This window comes from Hippoglossus stenolepis, chromosome 18, assembly GCF_022539355.2.
Source record: "Hippoglossus stenolepis isolate QCI-W04-F060 chromosome 18, HSTE1.2, whole genome shotgun sequence".
NCBI lineage: Eukaryota > Metazoa > Chordata > Actinopteri > Pleuronectiformes > Pleuronectidae > Hippoglossus > Hippoglossus stenolepis.
This window is the reverse complement of record NC_061500.1, coordinates 2,708,018-2,727,642: the sequence shown is the minus strand read 5'-3', so window position 1 is coordinate 2,727,642 and position 19,625 is coordinate 2,708,018. Positions and strand designations below refer to the sequence as shown.

Genomic DNA, 19,625 nt, shown 5'->3' with positions numbered 1-19,625 from the left:
CACCGCACATTCAAAATAATAAAACTAATTTCTGTGATCCAGTCGATCCTGGATAGCAAAAAAAAACAAATTTGCAGATACGAAAAAAGACAGCAAATCAAACCTGGTCCGATTATTGACAGCCTAAAGTTTTGGAGTCTGTGCGTAAACACGATTGACACAATGTGAAGTCGTACTTATATACCGATACGACGACGTTGTGCTCTACTCACTGGGAATGATGGCGGTCTCCCCGGGCGGCGATGTGACGGTGACGGGGATGTGGATGGCGTTGCTGCTGTTGAGGCCCGCCTGACTCGCCCTGGTGGAGTTCTTCTGGTTGTCGGCGTCCTCTTGCTTCTCCCCCAGACTCAGGCTGCTGTGCATGAGCTGCAGGGGACTGGAGGCGAGGCCGCTGTCCTCGGCATCTGGCTGCTTCTCTCTGGAGAAAGACATGTGGATCTTATCACAGGGAATCGCGGCCGCACTCTCTTGTGCCTCCGGCTTTTTTCTGCCACATTGGATCCACGTTAGAAAAGTTCTGTGTGCCCTCGTGGGACACAGACCACAAATCATCTGGCAGCCAACTCGAAGTCGAGTTTTACTGGGGAGTTGTCCAAACACACACTTATATCGTACATAAAAACAAAATGACGTCTTTTGTTTTTATGTCTTGCGTCGTCTAGAACATCCAGCGGAGGATTAATTAAAGTCAGAGACATCACGGGTCGCTCTCAGGGCCGCGGAGATGATGCTGCGACTCGTCACTGTTGCAGCAGATCCTCGCAAAATAAATATTTTAAAAACAGGCAGTGAAGATATGAAATTTAAACGAGCGACTGTGGGGCAGTTTTTTCAAAACCTCTGATTTATTCAGAAGCTGTTACACTCTCAGGGTTTTCAATTATTATTATCATTATTATTTCAAGGTAAGGGTATTCTATTGTACTGTACTGCACTTATAATCTCTTTTTATATATTACATATCCTGGTCTGAACCAGATTTCTGCTGGTTAATTAAAACCATCTTTGCTTTCGTACTAACTGCCTTCATCTTCGTGCACTGCTGCAATGTTCTGCGTCATTGTGTTTTGTTTCTTATTGTTCTTATCTGTAGATCTATTTTTTATTTGTCTCTACTATTTTTAATCTTTTCTTTTTACTTGTGATATTGAGTGTATAAACTGTATGAATGTGTGTGAATGGTAAACCTGTACTTTAGTGCTTTGAGTGGTCGTCTAGAAAAGCAGCTATAAATCCAGCTCATGTGATTTACAGGAGAAGGCGGAAGATTTATTTCTTTGTCCAATCAGGTGGACGAGAGGTTCGATCACCTTCGTCCTCTGTTCGGGGGAAATTGTCCTTATTCAGCCCTGAGAGCGACGGGAGGAAATCGATCTCGGCCGTGAGTCACGCTGCAGTTTGTCGCCGCTGCACTTTACACGGTGATGACAAAAAATAATGACTTCCTCCGTTTGTAGACACGGTGCCTCGCCGGCCTGAGCTGACCTGCAACAACAACAAGTGGCTGCAGATTGAAACAGGGAAGACGAGACGCGCTGGGAAGTTATTTATCAGATCTTCTACTGAGACGTGAAGATATTTTTTCTTTTTTTAATCCACTCGGGTGAAACTGAAACGAGCTGCGATCACAACCCTGACGTCACGTGTTTGTTTACACCGTGAACTGCTGAGCAAACACTTTACATATTTAGCAGATATGGAGGAACATCAGTCGTTTTTTTCAGGCCAACCGATAAATATAAGTCCAACGCTCATCCTCCTTTATCTCAGTTCTTCTGCTCCAGCTCTTGAGGAAAATGTCTGACTCTTCAGTCGTGGTGTGCGGTGGGTTTATCTGTTGTTTTTTTAGCTGAACGCAGCTTCTTCTGTGTCTGGAAATGTCGATAAGTCTTATGAAGTATTTCCCTGAGAGAAGCAAAGCACCCTCGTGTATTTAAAGTGTGAATATAGAGTCGAACGTGTGCGGCATTATTACCTGTGGCCTCGGGCTCCGTTTCTGTTCCTCTTGCAGTCGTCTCCATCCATTGTCGACTGAGCTCTGACCATCCGAGAGCAGCGCCCCTTCCTCTCTCCATTACTATCTCCTCCTCCTCCTCCTCCTCCTCCTCCTCCTCCTCCTCGGCCCTTCCGCTCTCCCTGTGCTCCGTTCGCTATCGTCCCGTTCCCCTCTTTGGGTGGACGATGGGAATGGTGATGGCGATGCCCTCTTTCCTCTCCTCCTCCCTGCATGTCATTGTTCTCCTCCTCGGGGGAGCCGGCCTGGTGGTGGTGCCTGTGTCCCTGCCCCCCCTCGTGGCTGTGGCTCCTCTCCGCCCTCCTCTCTTTCGTCTGGTCGGCCTTGTGGTCCCTGCTCCTGCTGTGATGGGTGTGGTGCCGCCCCCCCCTGCCGTCGCCCCCGTCGCCGTTTCTGTCGCGGTGGCGGTGATGCTTCCTGGGGTGAGCGTGGAAGTTGTCTCCCGTCCCGTCCTGCCGGGGACTCCCCGCCTCATCCCGTCCCCCTCCTTCGGGAGGCCTGCTGGGCTTGTCGCCGTTCCTGGCCTCCACCACCAGCGGCCGGTCCAGGTGGGTCTTCATGTCCGGGTGGAGGTGCAGGGCGGAGGACATGCGGAGGCGCTCCTCGGGGTCCAGCTCGTTGAACAGGGCCTCGGTGCTCGACCTGACGTTGTGTCTCCTCAGCTGATTGGTCCTCTGCTCCCACACCGACATGCTCTTGGCTGAGCGCTGCTGCTCCTTGCTGCAAACAGGAATCAGACCCACAGGAGAAGATTGTTGTGACGATGACAAACAACGACATTGAAACATTTCACATTTTGGGGCGAGCACCACTTTCCACGTTTCCATCCATAGCCACAAATTCCACAAACCCTACTTCAGTCATCAGGTTCCTAATGACGTGAAGCGAGGAAGAACCGGACGCGACGTGGTCTATGGATGATTCAACAAATGGTCACCATGGTAAAGCTTTCACTTACCATGCTCCAGTGATATATGGAGAAACTAGTTCAAATCCCCAAATCCAGAATAGGATTCTTTCCACTTCCTGAAAAACCTTTAGACAATAAAGGTCGTGTTCAGCGGACGATCTCTAAATTCTGTTTACAAGAAATGACCTGATTCTGGGATTTTAATGAGCATGTTATGTTTTCAACTGGTTCAACCTTCAACATCTACAAGTGAGTGAGTTCGTCTTCTCCTAAATGATTTATGGATAAACGGCTGAAGCACAAATGCTGTTTTCAAACGCTGCCGTTCAAGGATTCTGAGTTTGACTCATTTAAAAGACGAGGAACTAATAAAAAAGTAGGGTCGGGTGTGTTTTTTTTATTTTATTTATTCGTCATTAATGAAAATATCCTGAGTTTGACTTTACCCTCCACAGGCAAATCATGACGTCTCTTCTGTCCTCTGGGTCGTCTTTCGTATTAAAAAATCCACTTGCTGAATTAGTGTTTCTACATTTGTCTAAACTCCTCAACAAACTGAATCCTTTGGGGTTGTGGAGTCGACCTACCACACAGAGCTTCACCTCTGACTGTATTTATCTTGTAACGTCGCCTCATTCCTTAGGGACAAAGACTAAATGATGAATCTGTGGTTGTTTCCTTGTTTGTCGAATGTTTCCCTTCAGACGTAGAAAAACATTGGACAGGAATAATCTTTGAAATCCAGTGGGACCGGGTGGGAATGAGGCAGGCAGACCAGCATGCGATGGGTGGCTGTTATTCCTGACGTGTTTTTGAACGGAAGTGGGAATAAACTTAATAAAAAACATCAAAACTCATTTGATGCGTTTCTACTGTTTCTGTCTCTGCACAGTGGGATTTATTTACATGGGGCTTTATGGGTTAGTTAAGTTTGTTCCCTCTGGTCACCTGTACCTCAAGATTCGTCGGGCGGGGGAGGAGTAGACAGTGTAACTCCTAAAAGACAAAGACACAGACAGACAGACAGACAGACCGAGGACACAGACAGACAGGTATTCACAGACAGGTGAGCGACAGACAGACAGACAGTGTTTAAAAAGAGAGAAGAGTGAGGGATGAGACGAGAGAGTGAGAGGAGAGAGATATTTACACAAATACACAAGTGGGATGTTGAATAAGCATCTCCGGCCTTCATCTGCATTTTTAAATCCATCGATATGTATCAGAGATTTATTCACTCAAATGTGTGTCTGTATTTATCTGTGTTATTTACATGTGATTGATTTCTCTATAGGAATCATAAATACATTTCACTACATTATTAATGATGATATGACTATTCACTTAGTTTTATGGAGGTCCAGAGGTGAGGAGAGGAAACGAGAGCAGAGGAGACGAGAGGAGAGGAAATGAGAGGAAGCAAGAGCAGAAGAGAGGAAACGACAGGAAGCAAGAGGAGAGGAGAGGAGACAAGAGGAAAGGACACGAGAGGAAGCAAAAGGCAGAGGAGGGGAAACGAGAGGAAGCAGGAGGAGAGGAGAGAAGAGGAAACCAGAGGAGAGGAGATGAGAGGAGAGTAGAGGAGAGGACATGAGAGGAAGCAAAGTAGAGGAGAGGAAACAAGAGAGGAGCAGACCTTGAGGGAAAAAGACAGTAGAGGAAACGAGAGCAGAGGAGACGAAAGGAGATTAGAGGAAACGAGAGGTGAGGAAACGAGAGAAAAGGAAAGGAGAGGAGACAAAAGAGGAGGAGAGGAAAGGAGGAGACAAGAGGGGAGAATAAAGAGGAGGAGAAATCAAGGACCATTGGGAAAACAACAGATTACCAGAAAGGAGACACGAACAGAGGAGAGGAGAGAAAGAGACTAAGACGAGGGATGAGGAGAAAAGGGGGAGAGGAGACCACAACGACAAAAGAAAGGAGAGGAGACAAGAACAGGAGAGAGGAGAGGACGGAAAGGAGGAAGGAGAGGAGGAGTATATTGTAACAGAGACTGTTAACTCACAGTGACTGAATGCTGTTGATGGACGACCTGCGAGAGAGTGCATCTCGATTTTGCTTTACAAAACTGTGCATGCAGAACAGAAAAACAAAGGAAAAGAATGAGACACGAATGTGGAGGGGACGAGTGGACGTCCGTCCGTCCCCGTGTCCGCCCGTCCCCTCCTCCGTAAACCACAACACAAGCAGATACATCGTCATAAGAACAAAGACCGAAATTAAACCATTCAGGAGCTTCATCACAAAACAGAAACAAAGTTATGACTGAAATTATATTTTAATATATAAATGTGAGTTTTAAATACATTTAGATTGTTTTTATATTTTGTTAAAAGTCTGGAGTGATTTTGTCATGAAACCCTGAATTTCTCTAAAAAAAAGCACAGAGAATTCACACAAACAGTAAATTACATGTTAATAATATACAAATTAAAATATTCCAATAACTGTAAAACAACGTACAGATCACGTAACACAACAGTGGTGATGGTGAGAGGTCGACTGACCCAGTTCTTAGAGGAGCACGGCAATTAAGGAACAAATTAAACACTTTAAATTAATAAACGGCGGCGTGAAGCTCATGTGACCAAAAGCACAGACTGTAAATAAAGATGGACGACATGAGAGCTCCAGAAAAGTGAAGCCAAAGCGTCTCGACCGCCCCCTGGTGGCTGGCTGCAGTATAGGATACGCTATTTTGTATTTTTGGGACATTTTTGTGTTTTCTGTCATTTTAAGGCTCCTCTATAGGAAAAGGAGGCGTCTGTCCACACTCTGTGTTCATTTGCTGGACAGTGGGAGACGTGTCGTCCGTCTTTATTTGCAGTCCAAGCTTCAGACAGGGTCCATCGTTTGTTTTTGTTCTCATTTAAACTCATTTAAACTCCAGTATTGCGGCGATAAATCAAGACGCTCCAGTTTTTTCGCTCCAACTTTGACAGACTCTCATAATTCCAGTGTTCATCAGGGCTCTAAAAATAGGTTAAATTTGGAGGAGCAGTTAATTACCTCGTTGACACAAGACCCCAGACCTGTCAATCACAGGCCGGCGGCGGGGAGGGGGGGGCAGGTCAGACGTTTTAGCGCGACAGCGTTTACAAAGACGTCCCCGTCATTATCGTATCTGACAGAGAAGATTGGGGGTTTTTCTCTTGTTCTTCTGTTTCGCTCGATAGCTCTCGTCTCCTAAACGTTCAAAATGAGGCCAAGGGCTAAAAGAATATACATGTAATGTTATTTATAAACTCCAGATTCATAATCATAGTTGCTTAGAACTATTTGTTAGGCTGGTATCTATAATGGCTTCAAATTAAAAGGCCTCTGCAGCCTATTCAAGCCAAGCTAAAGCATTTCCTTCCCTCTGCGAAGCCGAATTAAACACGTATTGTCGATCGAAGCTTCCTTAATTGCCTCTGAGAGCGACGGAGGTAAACGGTGGAGTGTCGTAAACAAGAGAATGACACACACACACAGAGGGACACACACAGACACACACACACACACACAGAGGGACATGTATCTCCGGTGTGGGGCTGAAGCTGCCGTCAGAGAACAGAGACTCTGGGAGACTTACGCAGCGATGGAGATGTTGGCCGCCGACATCGGGCTGACCTCCTTCACCTCCAGAGCTTTCTGCAGGGCGAGCTTCTTGTTGGCCGCCTCCTCCTGCTCCTCTTCATCCTGAAACCAGTCACAACCAGGATGTAAAGAGCTTCCAGGCGCCGCTTCCACATTTACATCGCTACACTGTACGTAATTAATGTCTTCAAGTGCAACACGGAGTTTGAACCGAGCCCACCTTCGTCAGCTCCTGCGCGTTGGCGAGGTTGTCGACGGCGATGGCCAAGAAGACGTTCAGGAGGGTGTCTGAATGAGGAGGGGGGTGGGGGCTCAGGAGAAAATACACATGGACAATAATGTGAAGGTCTCTCACTGAGAGTTTGCAAAGTTTGATTTATTTAAGCTCCAGCACCTCTGCCAGTGTCTGACACTGGATGAGCAATTTAAAAATAACTCCAATATTCAGGAGAACTCCAAATCTGTCCTGTGAAGAGACGCCGCTCAGACACTCAGGCACAGAAGGACGAGTCGATTGAGGGCAAGGAACTTATTAAAAGTTTTTGGAAAAAAATTAAATGGTCTTTTATGAGCGACACTGTGCAGAAGAAAGCACGTTTTCTTTTTTTCTTACAGCAACTAAGAAAACACAGCTTTGCCGCAGTGATTATTTGGGTGAGTCACAACCAACAGTTCCTGCAGTAATAAAGTTTCGTTCCTCTTCCACCAGGTTGTAAATATCTCTGGACGAAGATGGTTTATTTATTCACTATAAATTAGAATTTTAAGAGGCCCCAAAGAAATAGATTAAATATTTCCCCCCCACCTGTGAGGGACCATAAAGTGCAGTTAAGAAAAAAGAGGATACAGTTTCCAAACAGCGTGAGGACGATGAAGTAGACGGACGAGAACATGCCGCGCCGCACGCCTCCCTGAGACTCGATCCCGTGGTACATGACGGCGTTCCAGTCCTCGCCGGTCAGAATCTGAGGAAGAGGACGGACACATTATAAAAGTATAGAATTCATTTAATTTAGAGAGTTAAGGGTTATGAGCACAGACTAATTGAAGGATTATCAACAAGCTCATTATGGGACCAAAGGAACAAGGTCCAGTCATTTCACTTAATTAAGACTGATAACGCTCTTTTCTCCAAAGTCTACAGTCTCTCATTTATTCTATAAGTATGAAGTGTGTGTGTGTGTGTGTGTGTGTGTGTGTGTGTGTGTGTGTGTGTGTGTGCGTGTGGTGTGTGTGTGTGTGTGCGTGTGTTACCTGGAACACAGTGAGGATGGCGGCTGGGAACGTATCAAAGTTCGTTGTCGGCGTCTCCTTTTCAAAGTTAAACCTTTTTTAAAAGAATCAGAATAAGAATAACTTCATATCAAAAGGAGGAAAAGCAACAAACATATATTAAAACTTAAGTCACAGATTCAAATGGAGTAAATCTACCTGCACTTGAATCGAGGATGTGGATTAAAACCTTTTTGATAAATAATGTTAAATGTTGCATCTTATGATAGAAAAACACTTCACTTCCCTTTACATTGAAGTTATGACATAACGTTACATGGGAATTGAATATGTAATTGAGAGTCCGTGTACTTTTGAATAACAGCACAGATAAGAATCCTTCAGATGTGAACCCACAAAGAAACGGCTTCATGTTCGATCACATATTGGAAAACGTGAGTCCACGCACTTTTTGGCCATGTGGCGAATCTGTGAGAATCCAATATGAGCTAATGACATCAGGCTGCATCGGCCTGGCTGTAATATACACTGTACATGCATGAGGGAGATGGGGGAGGAGCAACTAATTCAATAAGGCCTTTCTCCCTCGGTGTGTCATCATATTCTCTCTCTCTCCGATGCTACTCTCCTTCTACCTTTGTCCTTCTCTGTCTCGTTAGTGCATCCCTCCCCCCACCACTTTCTCCATTAAACCTCAGCCCCCCCATATCGTATCCCTCCACCCCTCCCTGCACCCCACCCTCCATCCTCTCCTTGTTCCTTGAGGATTAGCAGTGCAGGGAGCGGCGGCGGCGGCGGCGGCGGCGTTTCGCTGTGTGTCGACCTCTGTTTACTCTGATAATAGGGATTGGGGTCGCGCGGCACTCTGCTGCCGTGCGGCGGCCGAGGGGACTTCATTAAAATCGATCCTGAAAACAAGAACCGTGAGAGGCCTGACTCCACAGGCTCGCTCTCTCCCACCCCCCACCCCCCTGCAGCCCTCAGACAACACCGTAAAGGTGAAGCAACACACGCATCCCTAAAAGCTCACAGGCGTGTACAGGTGGAGATAACGGCTGCACACGTGGAATCCTGCAGCCTGATGACAAACCAAGTCACCGGCTTCTACTAAATGAAGAATGGGTCTGAATACAAAGAGGGACGTCGCTGTGAAGCCCCTCGTGGATCTTCTGTCTGTGATTTAACCCCTCAGTGATTTCTCCAGTTTGAATAAAGGTTAGGGTCAAGACCGACCAACGATTATATTTATTTATTTGAAATTTAACCTCTCGACCAATTCCTTCCTGTTTAAATGTTGAGTATTTTAAATGTCACCAACGGTTCAGAACTACAGGCGATCACTGAACTCTGAAAATCATCTCCTGCGTCTGACAATTCACAAAGAAAGTGTGAAAACAGTGAATTTCTTTCTTCCATCCCAGTAAATGCTGCACTTTTCCTTTGAGCTTATCACATGTTTTGTTTTTTTTTCTTATTTCCAAACGGTGGGTGATGTCCTCTGCGTCTCAGCAGGAAGACACACGGCCTCCAACTGTTTATCTTTCAATTCCCAGCATTTCACCAGGAGACGTCTTTCTGTGTTTCTGAGCCAAAAATAAAGTCTGGATACGAGGAAGCATTTGTTCTTCTTCTGCTTAACAAGACGTTTACTCTCCTATTTAAAGCTATTTTCATTAAACAAGTGAAATCGTCTGCCTGAGAGACGATTGTGTTTTATTTGGGTTTTGATATAATCCGACGTTTTTCGGATTCCAAAAGGCAGATTGATGTTTTTGAAGAGAAGATCTTTCTGTCTCCGGGAATAATTTGACGACTTGGGTTCATTTTTAGACTTGAGGTTTAAAATGTGAGGGTGGACAAGAGGCTGCATATTACAGCGGACATCACTCGCAGAGCAGCGTGCGCCCGGCCCGACGTGCGCGGCCGGCTGGAAGCACCATGTGGATGTCAGACTCATCTCTCACTCGTCCATCACCGGAGAGCGATGCGATGCTAATGATGATGCAGACTGATGTGGGCCCGCTGCCATGGAAACAGCCGGCTGCTTCAAAAGACACAGAGTCGTCTCCTCCGTGGTGGAGGGGTCCGTTAAGTTCAGTGAAGTTTAACTTTAACTTGAGAATTGGCCATGATCAAAAGAAAGCGGGGACTTTGAAAGGAGACGGGGGGGGGGACACTTTGCACGAGCATCGACTCCGACATCCTCCAGAGGAGATTTTTATCTTTTAACAAAGCTCCTCTATTTACTCTTTTGCTCCTTAGCGACAAAAATAAAAATCATAATTCTCAGCACCACAACCGGTGATTTAGTTTTTTTCTATTTTATCTCAAATTGTTCCATAAACTCTTCACTCGACAGTTTTAATTATGACAAGTTACAAATCCAGTTGTGGTTTCTGACCTCCGCCAAACGAGCTTTCATTTTCATTTGGTGGTTATTTAACACGATAATGCAAACACTTGGTGGGAGGATGTGGTTTGGGGCCATTACATTATGGTGCAGATCCAGATCAGATTTCTATAACACTGTGAGGTGGACGTTTCTCAACATTTTATTGATTTCCCAGAGAATAATTCATGCATCTTGGTGAAAACAATTTAGGGGCCTGATATTAACATGTGTGTAATTTGGATTTGATGAATTTTAAAGTGGTTTCATAAGGGGGCAGTTGGGCCTCGGTGGAAGTTTGTGTTCTCTGAGTTTCTGAGTCTCTTCTAGTTTATTATATTAAAAAAATTACCCATTAAACACAAGAGGAGACGAGTTAAATAAGTTGCTTTGTTCACATTCTGTACTTTTCAAGTTAAAAGCTGAGATCTGGGAAAAGACAACATTGGTCAAATTAAGTCAAACAGGGAAAGAAACGTTTTATTTTTCCCTGCTCGTATTTTTATTTGAAACTTTTTTATTTCATAGCTGTTGTTTTTTTTATAACCGACTAATAAAATAAGCTCTGAGTTTTAATAAAGGCAAATGATCCTTTGTGGACTTGAACGTCTAAAATGATTGTTTCTTTCCAAGTGAACTTAGAGCAAAACAAACAACAAACACAGAAGTCATTGAACCTGCGTCTTCATGCGGAGACGTTTGAGGACAGAGAAAGACGGAGCGGTGTCAGACGGGGGCCTGGATGTCAGCTCTGTGATTATCGGCACAATCCTGAGGTGATCCTGTCATCAGACGACAGAGACCCCCCGCAGAGACTCGTATCAAAGAGCTTCACACTGAGCTGCTGCTCTGCCAGATACCTGCTGCGTCTGCACGGCTGTCACCAGCGCCACGCCGGGGCCAGGGATCACACTCACACACACTCAACACACACACACTCACACACACACACACACACACACACAGAGCAGAGAGCAGGACGGGCTTGGAGAGACTACTCACTGTCCTCCAAAGAGCTGCATGCCCAGCAGAGCGAAGACCACGATGAAGAGGAAGAGGAGGAAGAGCAAGCTGATGATGGACTTCATGGAATTCAGGAGGGAAACCACCAGGTTCCTCAGCGAGTTCCAGTATCTGAGCGAAAGCAGCAAACACACAAAAAAAACGACGGATGAAACAAACATTCAGACGGAAATAACGAAAGCTTGAACGCAGGATGTGAAGAAACTAATCGGAGCGTCAGAGTCGGCAGCTGCCAGATTCCCTGAATCACAGGATTACAGAGAACCTCGTGAAATAAAAGGATTTCCATAAAAGCTCTAACAGGATCATCGGGGGAACGTGAAACAGAGAAATGAATTATAATTTAATAAATAACTGACTGAACGTGTGTTAAATTAAGAGTTATGATGATCACTGAAAGAACATTACACCCAGCGTAGTGAAGCTTCATTAACTCAAGGTTCGTATATTTATGGAAACGTGTGAGAAATGAGAGCATTTTTGTTTCTCTGCCTGAATCCTGTTTTTGCCACTTCAATGTAAAATGAACTCACTTGGTGACTTTGAATATCCGGAGCAGCCGCAGGGCTCTCAACACGCTGATCCCAAACGACGCTCCGGGTTTGATCATGTCCCAGATCACCTCGAAGATACTTCCCACGATCACCTGCAGACGGGAGCAGAGGGTAAACTCATCAGTGGATCTGTTAAAAACTATTTAAAAAACACTGGATGTTCTTGTTAGTGATTTTCATTTTCCACCCGAGTGTGAGACACCGTCTTACCCCGAAATCAAAGCAGTTGAAGGAGGAATGGAAATAGTTCCGTGCTCCGAGGCCATACATCTTCAAGGTCATCTCACTCAGGAACAAACCCAGGAACACAAACTCTGCTGTGTCTGCAACGAAAGAAAGAGAGAACACCAGTCTTACACACCATCTGTTGAAACAAGTGTGTGTGTGTCTGTGTGTGTGTCTGTGTGTGTGTGACTTACACAGGGCCCTGGTGAGCCAGTCGGGTTGGTCGTAGTGCACGATGGCCACACACAGCGTGTTGAGCCCCACCAGACACAGGACGATCCAGTAGAAGCTCTGGGCCTTCACCATGCGTCGGATGAAGAAGCGGATCCTCTTCTCCTTGCGGCGGAAGTACGAGGAGCTGTCCATCTTGCCGCCGCTCTTCACGCTGGCTCGGCCGAACGGAGAGCCGGGAGGAGCTGGAGGCGATGAAGAGGAGGATGAGGAGGAGGAGGAGGAAGAGGAAACATGAGAAAGTGCTTCCTGGTTTACACGGTGAATCCCTGCATGTGATTAGCAGCTTCCCCTTCATCAAGCTTCTCATTGAGATCTTTAAATTACATTTGTTCAGATGCTCAGACGACATTTTTATTGTTATTGCAGGCACCAAAAAAACTTTATGGACTGTTTGCCTGATAGAAATGAACAGTTTTATCCGTCTCCACCTGCTGACGCTGTTTTCCTCTTACAGACTCTCGTTCTCTCTGTTTTCTCGAGTTGCACCAGGATTGCATCTGTGCCTCCGGTCACCGAAACTGCAAAAGGTTAGTTGTCAGCATCACCCACGTGTATTTGTGCCTGGAGTTGCAGCTAAAAGTTCACTTCCACTCAGGAAAAATTCAGGAACGTCCAGGCAACACGAGACCTGTTTACTGTGTTTCTTTCCTCTAGTGTGTGACAAAGGTTTTAAAAGTTAAGCTTGAACCCTGTCAAAATATGAAGAAATTCTCTAAAGGCAAACTTGAGATATCGTGTTCAAGAGGCCAGATATTGTATTGTATTGTAATATTTAAAAATGTACCCTTCACCACCAAAATCAGTTCATCTTTGAGTCTTTGTGAATATTTGTGCCAAATTTGAAAGAAGTCTTATAAGGGGTTCTTAAGATAAGGAGTTCACAAGGCCAAAGAAAAGGGATTTGTGAGGTCACAGCTACCTTGACCTTTCACCTTTGAAGGTTAAGAAATTCCTTCGAGACGTTCTTGACATATTGTGAATGGGACGGAGGGACAGACGAAAGCAGGAGGCGTGAATATGAACCTGAATATGAGCAGAATGTCTCCGTCTGTCTCCGGTTTTGTAAGAATCAATTCCACTTTACATCCGTGAGCAGGCGCAGAAAGATGATTGCGACCGAAAACTGCTAAAAGTAAGAGCACGCACCCGAGGGAGAGGAATAAAAGCATAAAATCTCTCCTTGACTTTTACTCGCAGCTTCTCATTAAAAACTGTGCAGCTCATATCTCTGCAGAACTGGAGGCATAACGTGCAAAACAAGAGAGACGAGTCTCAAAAGCGACGCAGTGCACCTCCTCCCTCGGCATTTAACTTTATGGAAAACAGTCGTGACGTGAGATATTTAGGAGGAAAAAAAAGGATTTTAGGTTTAAGGCATGAAAATAGTTTCACTTATGTATATTTCCAACACACAGACAAGCAGCTACCAGCCGTCTTTGTGTGGCACGGTTAAGTCTGTAAATATGTAAAGTCTAATTTTAAATTGCTGCAGGTGATTCTCTTGCTGTTTTAATTTAACAGTCTAATAAAGGAAAAGTTAAATTATACTTGTCCTCCCTCAAGGTGACGTGTCTCTGCAGGAGAAACACTGGTCTGATGAACGGAGAACAGGCCGTTCCGTTCAGAAACCGGCTCTTACGGCCGCTTTCATTGTGAAAGGTCGCCTGTGAGCAGACGACACGCGAAGGTCAAAGGTCAAAGATGTGAGAGTTACCGACGGAGGAGATGTCGGCGAAAGGATCCTCCCCCTCCTCGGCACCGATCAGGTCGTTTTTACCTTTCTTGACTTTGCCTCGTTTCAGAACTGCGAAGAAAACAGAAAACAGAAAACAGAGCGGAGGAGAATGAAATTATAACGTAGTTTCAGAAAATGAACAGTGATGTAGGAACGGTGCTGTCACGTATGACAGTAAAACAAGCATTTTCAAATTGCATTTCAACCATCAATCCCAATGCCTAATACATTTATATATGTATACTGTGTGTGTGTGTGTGTGTGTGTGTGTGTGTGTGTGTGTGCGTGTGGAGCAGTGAGCTAATTGGAAAATTTGAATAGCAGGCATCAATCATGTTTTTCATTTGGAGATTTTCTGCCTTCCTGCTTGACGCCAGCCTTGGAATGAAAAACTACCAGCAGGACACGAGTGTGATGGTCACGTGAGCGGCTCCGTGTCACCACGTCCTCCCTCCGCGGTTCTGCTCTCGAGCCGGCTGCTGCTGCTGCTGAGCGGCGGAACCAGGCTGCGAAACAATCTGCCGGCGCTGTCAGAAAATCTCTGGTTTCCAACACAAGCTGGGCTCAAGACATTTGTAGATTTCAGATAAATGGAGACCGAAATCCGGACACTTCGGTTTGGGATGTGCAATATGACAACACGTGTCATTCACACTTCAGAACCTGGGGGGCGCTGCAGAGGCCTCTAGGTACACGGGGTGGCAGATTTACCAGGCGTGGAGTGGGTCCATGAAGGCAACACCATCAGACAGGGAGGAGGGTGAACAGAAAGAACTGGAAACATCCAGTCTGCCCAAAATATATATATAGAAGCGTCATTTCCTAAATTTCAAAAGTCATCTAAAGACAAAGTGGATGAATGATTTTAGAACGAAGGATCTCCATTGAGGGGGCGTGTCCGCTGTGATTGACACCGAGCTCCACCACTCGTAGCCGTCACTCATCTGACGAAAGGCCGGCTCCTGATTTTCTCCTCCGGCGACATCACAATGAGTTTCTTCTCGTTTTTTAATCCCTCACATGTAAATAATTGAGAACAAGAGGCCGACGGCCGCCGTCACTTCGCTGGAGGCTTCAGCTCGGATTTGTCTCCCGTGTGCGTCCGTTTACCGGCAAACGCATTTCCATGTGTGTATTAACAAATCTAATAGGACTGACTGTAAATCCCACTAATTAACCCTCATCCTCACATCGGCCCTAATGGACTGACATCATGAGCGAGCGAGGGAGGGAGGGAGGGAGGGAGGGAGGAGAGTGAATTATTTCTGCTGCAAAAATGGCAACAAGAGTGAAAACCATGATTATCACTCCAGTACCAGTCTGATCATAAGTGCTAGTTCTATGATTGCACTTATTATACATATATATATTTATATAAATATATATTTATATATATAATTGGCTGGCATGGCAACAATCAGCCCTGTCTGCATTTAGAGAACAGGCGTTAGTTACGCTTAAGATAATTCATGTCATATGTTAACTGTTACGTAAATTTAACTTAAATTATTATATCATTCGCCGTGTGCTATCGTCCATAAAGTCTTTACTGTCCACGCAGATGGTCAGACGGCAAATTCCTGGACACACCCACACACGTTCATCAGGTTCCACGCCACGTTCTTCCTTGGGGTCACAATGACAAACACATCCAGATGTGCGCAGTCATCAACAGCCAAACGTTTGAACTAAAATGAGTTAAGAAACTCAATCTGCAAAATATTCCCCCCCCGTTCACAGATTCAAAAGGAAAATGTGGACAAATGTCACGTAACACCCGAGCGACCTTTCGTCCAGAGGGAAGCGGAGTTTTAGTTCACTAACAACTGACCTTTTATAAAACTGCTTCCAGGGAGAAATGCTCAGAAACTATTTCCAGTGTTGACGTGTGGACAGAGACACCAAAGAGGTTTTTGGCTCGTGGCGTCTTTGCTGGAACCGGTAATAGCTTTTTGTCCTGGACTCCGATTGGCCGACACGGTTAAATCAGTACCTGAGGGTTTGTTGTGATGGTGACAGGCTGACGGAGGAAGTAATGATGGCCTGTGAAACCTCTCTGGTGAATGACCGTGGGGAAGCAGATTTTCACCTGGCAGGTTTTGTTTCCTCTTGTACCACGCACCGTCCAGCGGAGACTTCTCCTCTGCGATCTCCTCCTCCTCCTCCAGCAACACCTCCTCTGCAGCGGGAGAGGGAAAGAGGAAGGATTATTTTTCTTCCAACACAACAAACACATAGACGGCACCTCACGCTGTGTCAGAGATTGAATCGAACCCGCTTTGCAGATCCACTCCAAGTATCCGGTCAGCTCCCGCTCGATCTGCTGCTGCCTCCGGAGCTTCAGGAACTCCTGCCTCTTCTCCACACGCTCTCTTTCTTTGGCAAATTCTCTGTTCAGACATACGTGTTGTTTTTAATCATACGTGACTCCGGCTCGGGAACACGTGCACTTGTGTTTGCGGTGATCTTACCCTGACAGGACACCGAGCACCAGGTTGAGCATGAAGAAAGACCCGATGATGATGAGAGGGATGAAGTACAGCCAGTTCCAGGTGTTTCCTGCCACATCGTTGGTCTAGAGACACACAAACACAGAAAGACAATATTACAAATGTCACTTTTACAAACTAGAATGGAAACCAGTAGAGCGTATCCCTCCACCAAGTCCTAACAGTCCCCTAAGAACCCACATCCCCTGATCCGGATCTGCCCCAAAATGTATTGGGTTGTTTCTTGGTTCATGTCCGACAAATAAACCAACCAAAACATAATCAACACCTGGATTGTCACTTTTCATTCTCTTGGAATCGTCTTTTAAAAATAACAGATGTGTCTCAGCAGAATGTGTTCTGTGCTTTTCTTAAAGTAAAAAAAAGTAATTTCCGTCAGAAAACAGTGAACGAACATCTCACAAACAAAAAGTAAATGAAGCATTTTAAATTAAAAAAAAGGACACAACAGTTATTTCCCTTCCCTCGATCGCAGCTGAGAATAAGAACTTGTTTTTACCGACTTGGCTGAGGACACAAAAAAAAAGACAAAAAACATTTGCCAACTTCAGTGTCAATCAAAACAAAACACTGACAACTTTTCAGTTTGAAAAAAAGCAATTTAAAAAAGTCTCCTTCCACATGAAGCCGCTGACTGATGCTCGGTCGTGTGTCAGGGCAAAACAAATGTTTAATTCAGCGAGAGGAACAGGCGGCGAAATATTCCTACTTCTATTACCAGTGAATTGTCCACAGACAAACAGGTGTGACAATACACTCTTTAAATGGGAGTCAACACACACACACACACACACACACACACACACACACACACACACACACACACACACACACACACACACACACACACACACACACACACACGCACACACTGTTCTAGTGTTTTATATCTTAAATAAACATGGACGACGCGTCTCCACTTTCTCATATTGTACAAAAATGAAGCATCAAATCACTAATTAAAACCAAACTTATGGAACAATTACCACTTGAACATAATAAGTTTGATAAGAAGTATCTAAAATGACAGAAACCATCTTTTGAGTAAACTTGTTTTTCACATGTATCTCGACTCATTAGTTTGGTTTGTGTCCCGTCCACTCACAAGGAGGAGGCAGGGTTTGTGTGACCTGTACTGCAGCCGGCCACCAGGGGGCGATCAAGAGAGTTTGGCTTGACACTCATCACTGTGATTTCCAACTTTTTCACGATAAACAAAATCAAAAGCTTCAATGAGCAAGAAATAATAAGTGTTTTTATGTTAATGTGTCAAATGAAATGTGTTAAGTGAGTCAGTCACAGGGACAAATCCTGAAGCCAGATATTTTCCTCTAATGGTGGAGGAGACCAAAAGTTAGCACCAAAGGATGTTAGACAATAAATTCGGTGATGGGCAAAACCCACGACTCCCAATGGACGATGTTATGAATCCATAAAAATACAGTATGTCGGTGTTGTGCTCTAAACTAAGTGACAAAACAAAATGCAAGCCCTTACAGCGACAGACTCCCGGAGGACTGGCAGGAAGCTTTATGTCTGTGATGGCCGACATGGGCCGACTACAACACGGCTGAATGTTCACGCTGGTTTCCCCGCGGTGCGGGGAGTCAGCGCCCTCCGTGTTTGATGGCGGCGCCCACACGGCGTCCTGTTAGCAGGGGACCGACCTGCGGACTGACGGGCCGAGTGAAGCACGGTGACATTCTGCAGACGCCAGTGTTGATGCGCTGCCACACGCTGGCTGTAATTGTGATGGGAGGTTCAGGGCGGCTGAATAAGCAGGTTGGAGATCTATATTATGTACCCAAGACACACACAGACACACACACAGACACACACACACAGACACACACAGTAGCACGGCCTCAGCTGTCAGAGAAGCAGCAGCCCACACATCAGAATAAATGGCTGCCAGAAGCTTCACTTTCTCCCGACATGTCCAACATCTCATCACTGTCTCATCATCTCGTCATGTCTCTGCCTCCCGCGCCTCGTGTTTGGTTAAATTCCTCAGAGTGTAAATGTTTTTACACAAACGCAGCCTCGATGTAGTGATTTGTTTCCTTTAAGTTTTCTAATCTGTGTTTTAAACGGTTCTTGGTAAAAACACAACTGGGCCCAGCGACTGTTTTCTACCTTGTTGGTTTTTTATTGAAGTTTTTAAAGCAGTTTTCATTAAAAATATAAAACAAATGTTACTCGTCCAGTGCGACAGCGACAGTGAGACAAGTTTAGCTTCCCTCAGCGGGTGGAGACCAACATGGAGCTCAAAGGAGAATGAATATTAGGTTTACATTTACTATAATGACAGAAAGACTTGATAAAGATAAATGTTTATACTACGCAGTGAAAATACCCAAATCAGCGTTTCACTGAACTCAAACAGGTGAACAGCTCTTTGTGCAGCAGCTTCATTATTCTGCAGATTTAAAAAAGTAACACCAGCCATTGTTCTATTTAAAGTTAGTCTTGCTTTTCTTAAATTGATCAATTAGGCATCTTATTCTCAGAGTTCGACAACACGCAGCTCTTTGCTGTTTGCAGCCGCAGCAGATAGACGGTATCGTGACGCTTCTCTCTCTCTGCTGAGCCGCGGGGCCGAGAGTGAAGTGTGTTGCGTCAGCTCTCAGTCCCAGAGTCAGCTGGTGAGCAGGGAAGACTTCTCTCCTGTTGACACGGCCTTAATTCTGAGCTGACAGCTCGGGCGGACGGGCTGAGCTCAGTTGAGCTTGTGCAAACATTTTTTCGGAATCTGAAACACAGAGCGAGGTCTCAAGGTGGAACCCTGAACCGCCCAGAGCGGCTGCTTTACTCCGGTTTAAGGGATTGAACGAGCTTAATGCACAAGAGCAAGAAACCTGATTTTGTTCGGCTTGAGAAGATATTTCAAACTCATGGTTTTCTTGCTATGTTATTTGAATAATATGTAATTAAATGGTTTTATATATGTGTCATGAAGATACATGACCTAATAAGTTCACCCCACCTTTAAGTGCCATGTGTATGGATCCGTGCTCTGAGACGAGCACCACAGGACAGAAAAATACAAAGCATATGGCAAATCAAGGCCACGGGCTCTATGAATGTGGTTCATTATAAAAAACTGCTGATGCACATTGCTGCCTTCAGGAAGCTTCTGCTAATGATCCCATATGTTGTTCAACTGTAAAGTGATGACGGGAGAAAAGTAAAAACGAGATTCAACAAGAAATAAAA

At 45.2% G+C, this 19,625-nt stretch overlaps 1 protein-coding gene across 3 annotated transcripts in view; it reads right to left on the bottom strand.

Moving 5' to 3' along the window:
* The window catches only part of cacna1bb (calcium channel, voltage-dependent, N type, alpha 1B subunit, b), a 92,531-nt gene that overhangs the window by 29,630 nt on the left and 43,276 nt on the right, over window positions 1-19,625 (bottom strand). For all 3 annotated transcript variants that reach the window (XM_035184299.2, XM_047344389.1, XM_035184301.2), the window contains exons 7-21: window positions 16,371-16,474; window positions 16,174-16,289; window positions 15,989-16,078; window positions 13,879-13,968; window positions 12,125-12,346; window positions 11,916-12,028; window positions 11,685-11,797; window positions 11,131-11,262; window positions 7,761-7,833; window positions 7,354-7,471; window positions 6,727-6,794; window positions 6,502-6,608; window positions 4,933-4,995; window positions 1,979-2,737; window positions 213-421 (exon numbers count right to left, since the gene is read on the bottom strand). In XM_035184299.2, the coding sequence (XP_035040190.2) occupies window positions 213-421; window positions 1,979-2,737; window positions 4,933-4,995; window positions 6,502-6,608; window positions 6,727-6,794; window positions 7,354-7,471; window positions 7,761-7,833; window positions 11,131-11,262; window positions 11,685-11,797; window positions 11,916-12,028; window positions 12,125-12,346; window positions 13,879-13,968; window positions 15,989-16,078; window positions 16,174-16,289; window positions 16,371-16,474 (2,377 nt within the window). The remainder of the gene's footprint in view (window positions 1-212; window positions 422-1,978; window positions 2,738-4,932; window positions 4,996-6,501; window positions 6,609-6,726; window positions 6,795-7,353; window positions 7,472-7,760; window positions 7,834-11,130; window positions 11,263-11,684; window positions 11,798-11,915; window positions 12,029-12,124; window positions 12,347-13,878; window positions 13,969-15,988; window positions 16,079-16,173; window positions 16,290-16,370; window positions 16,475-19,625) is intronic.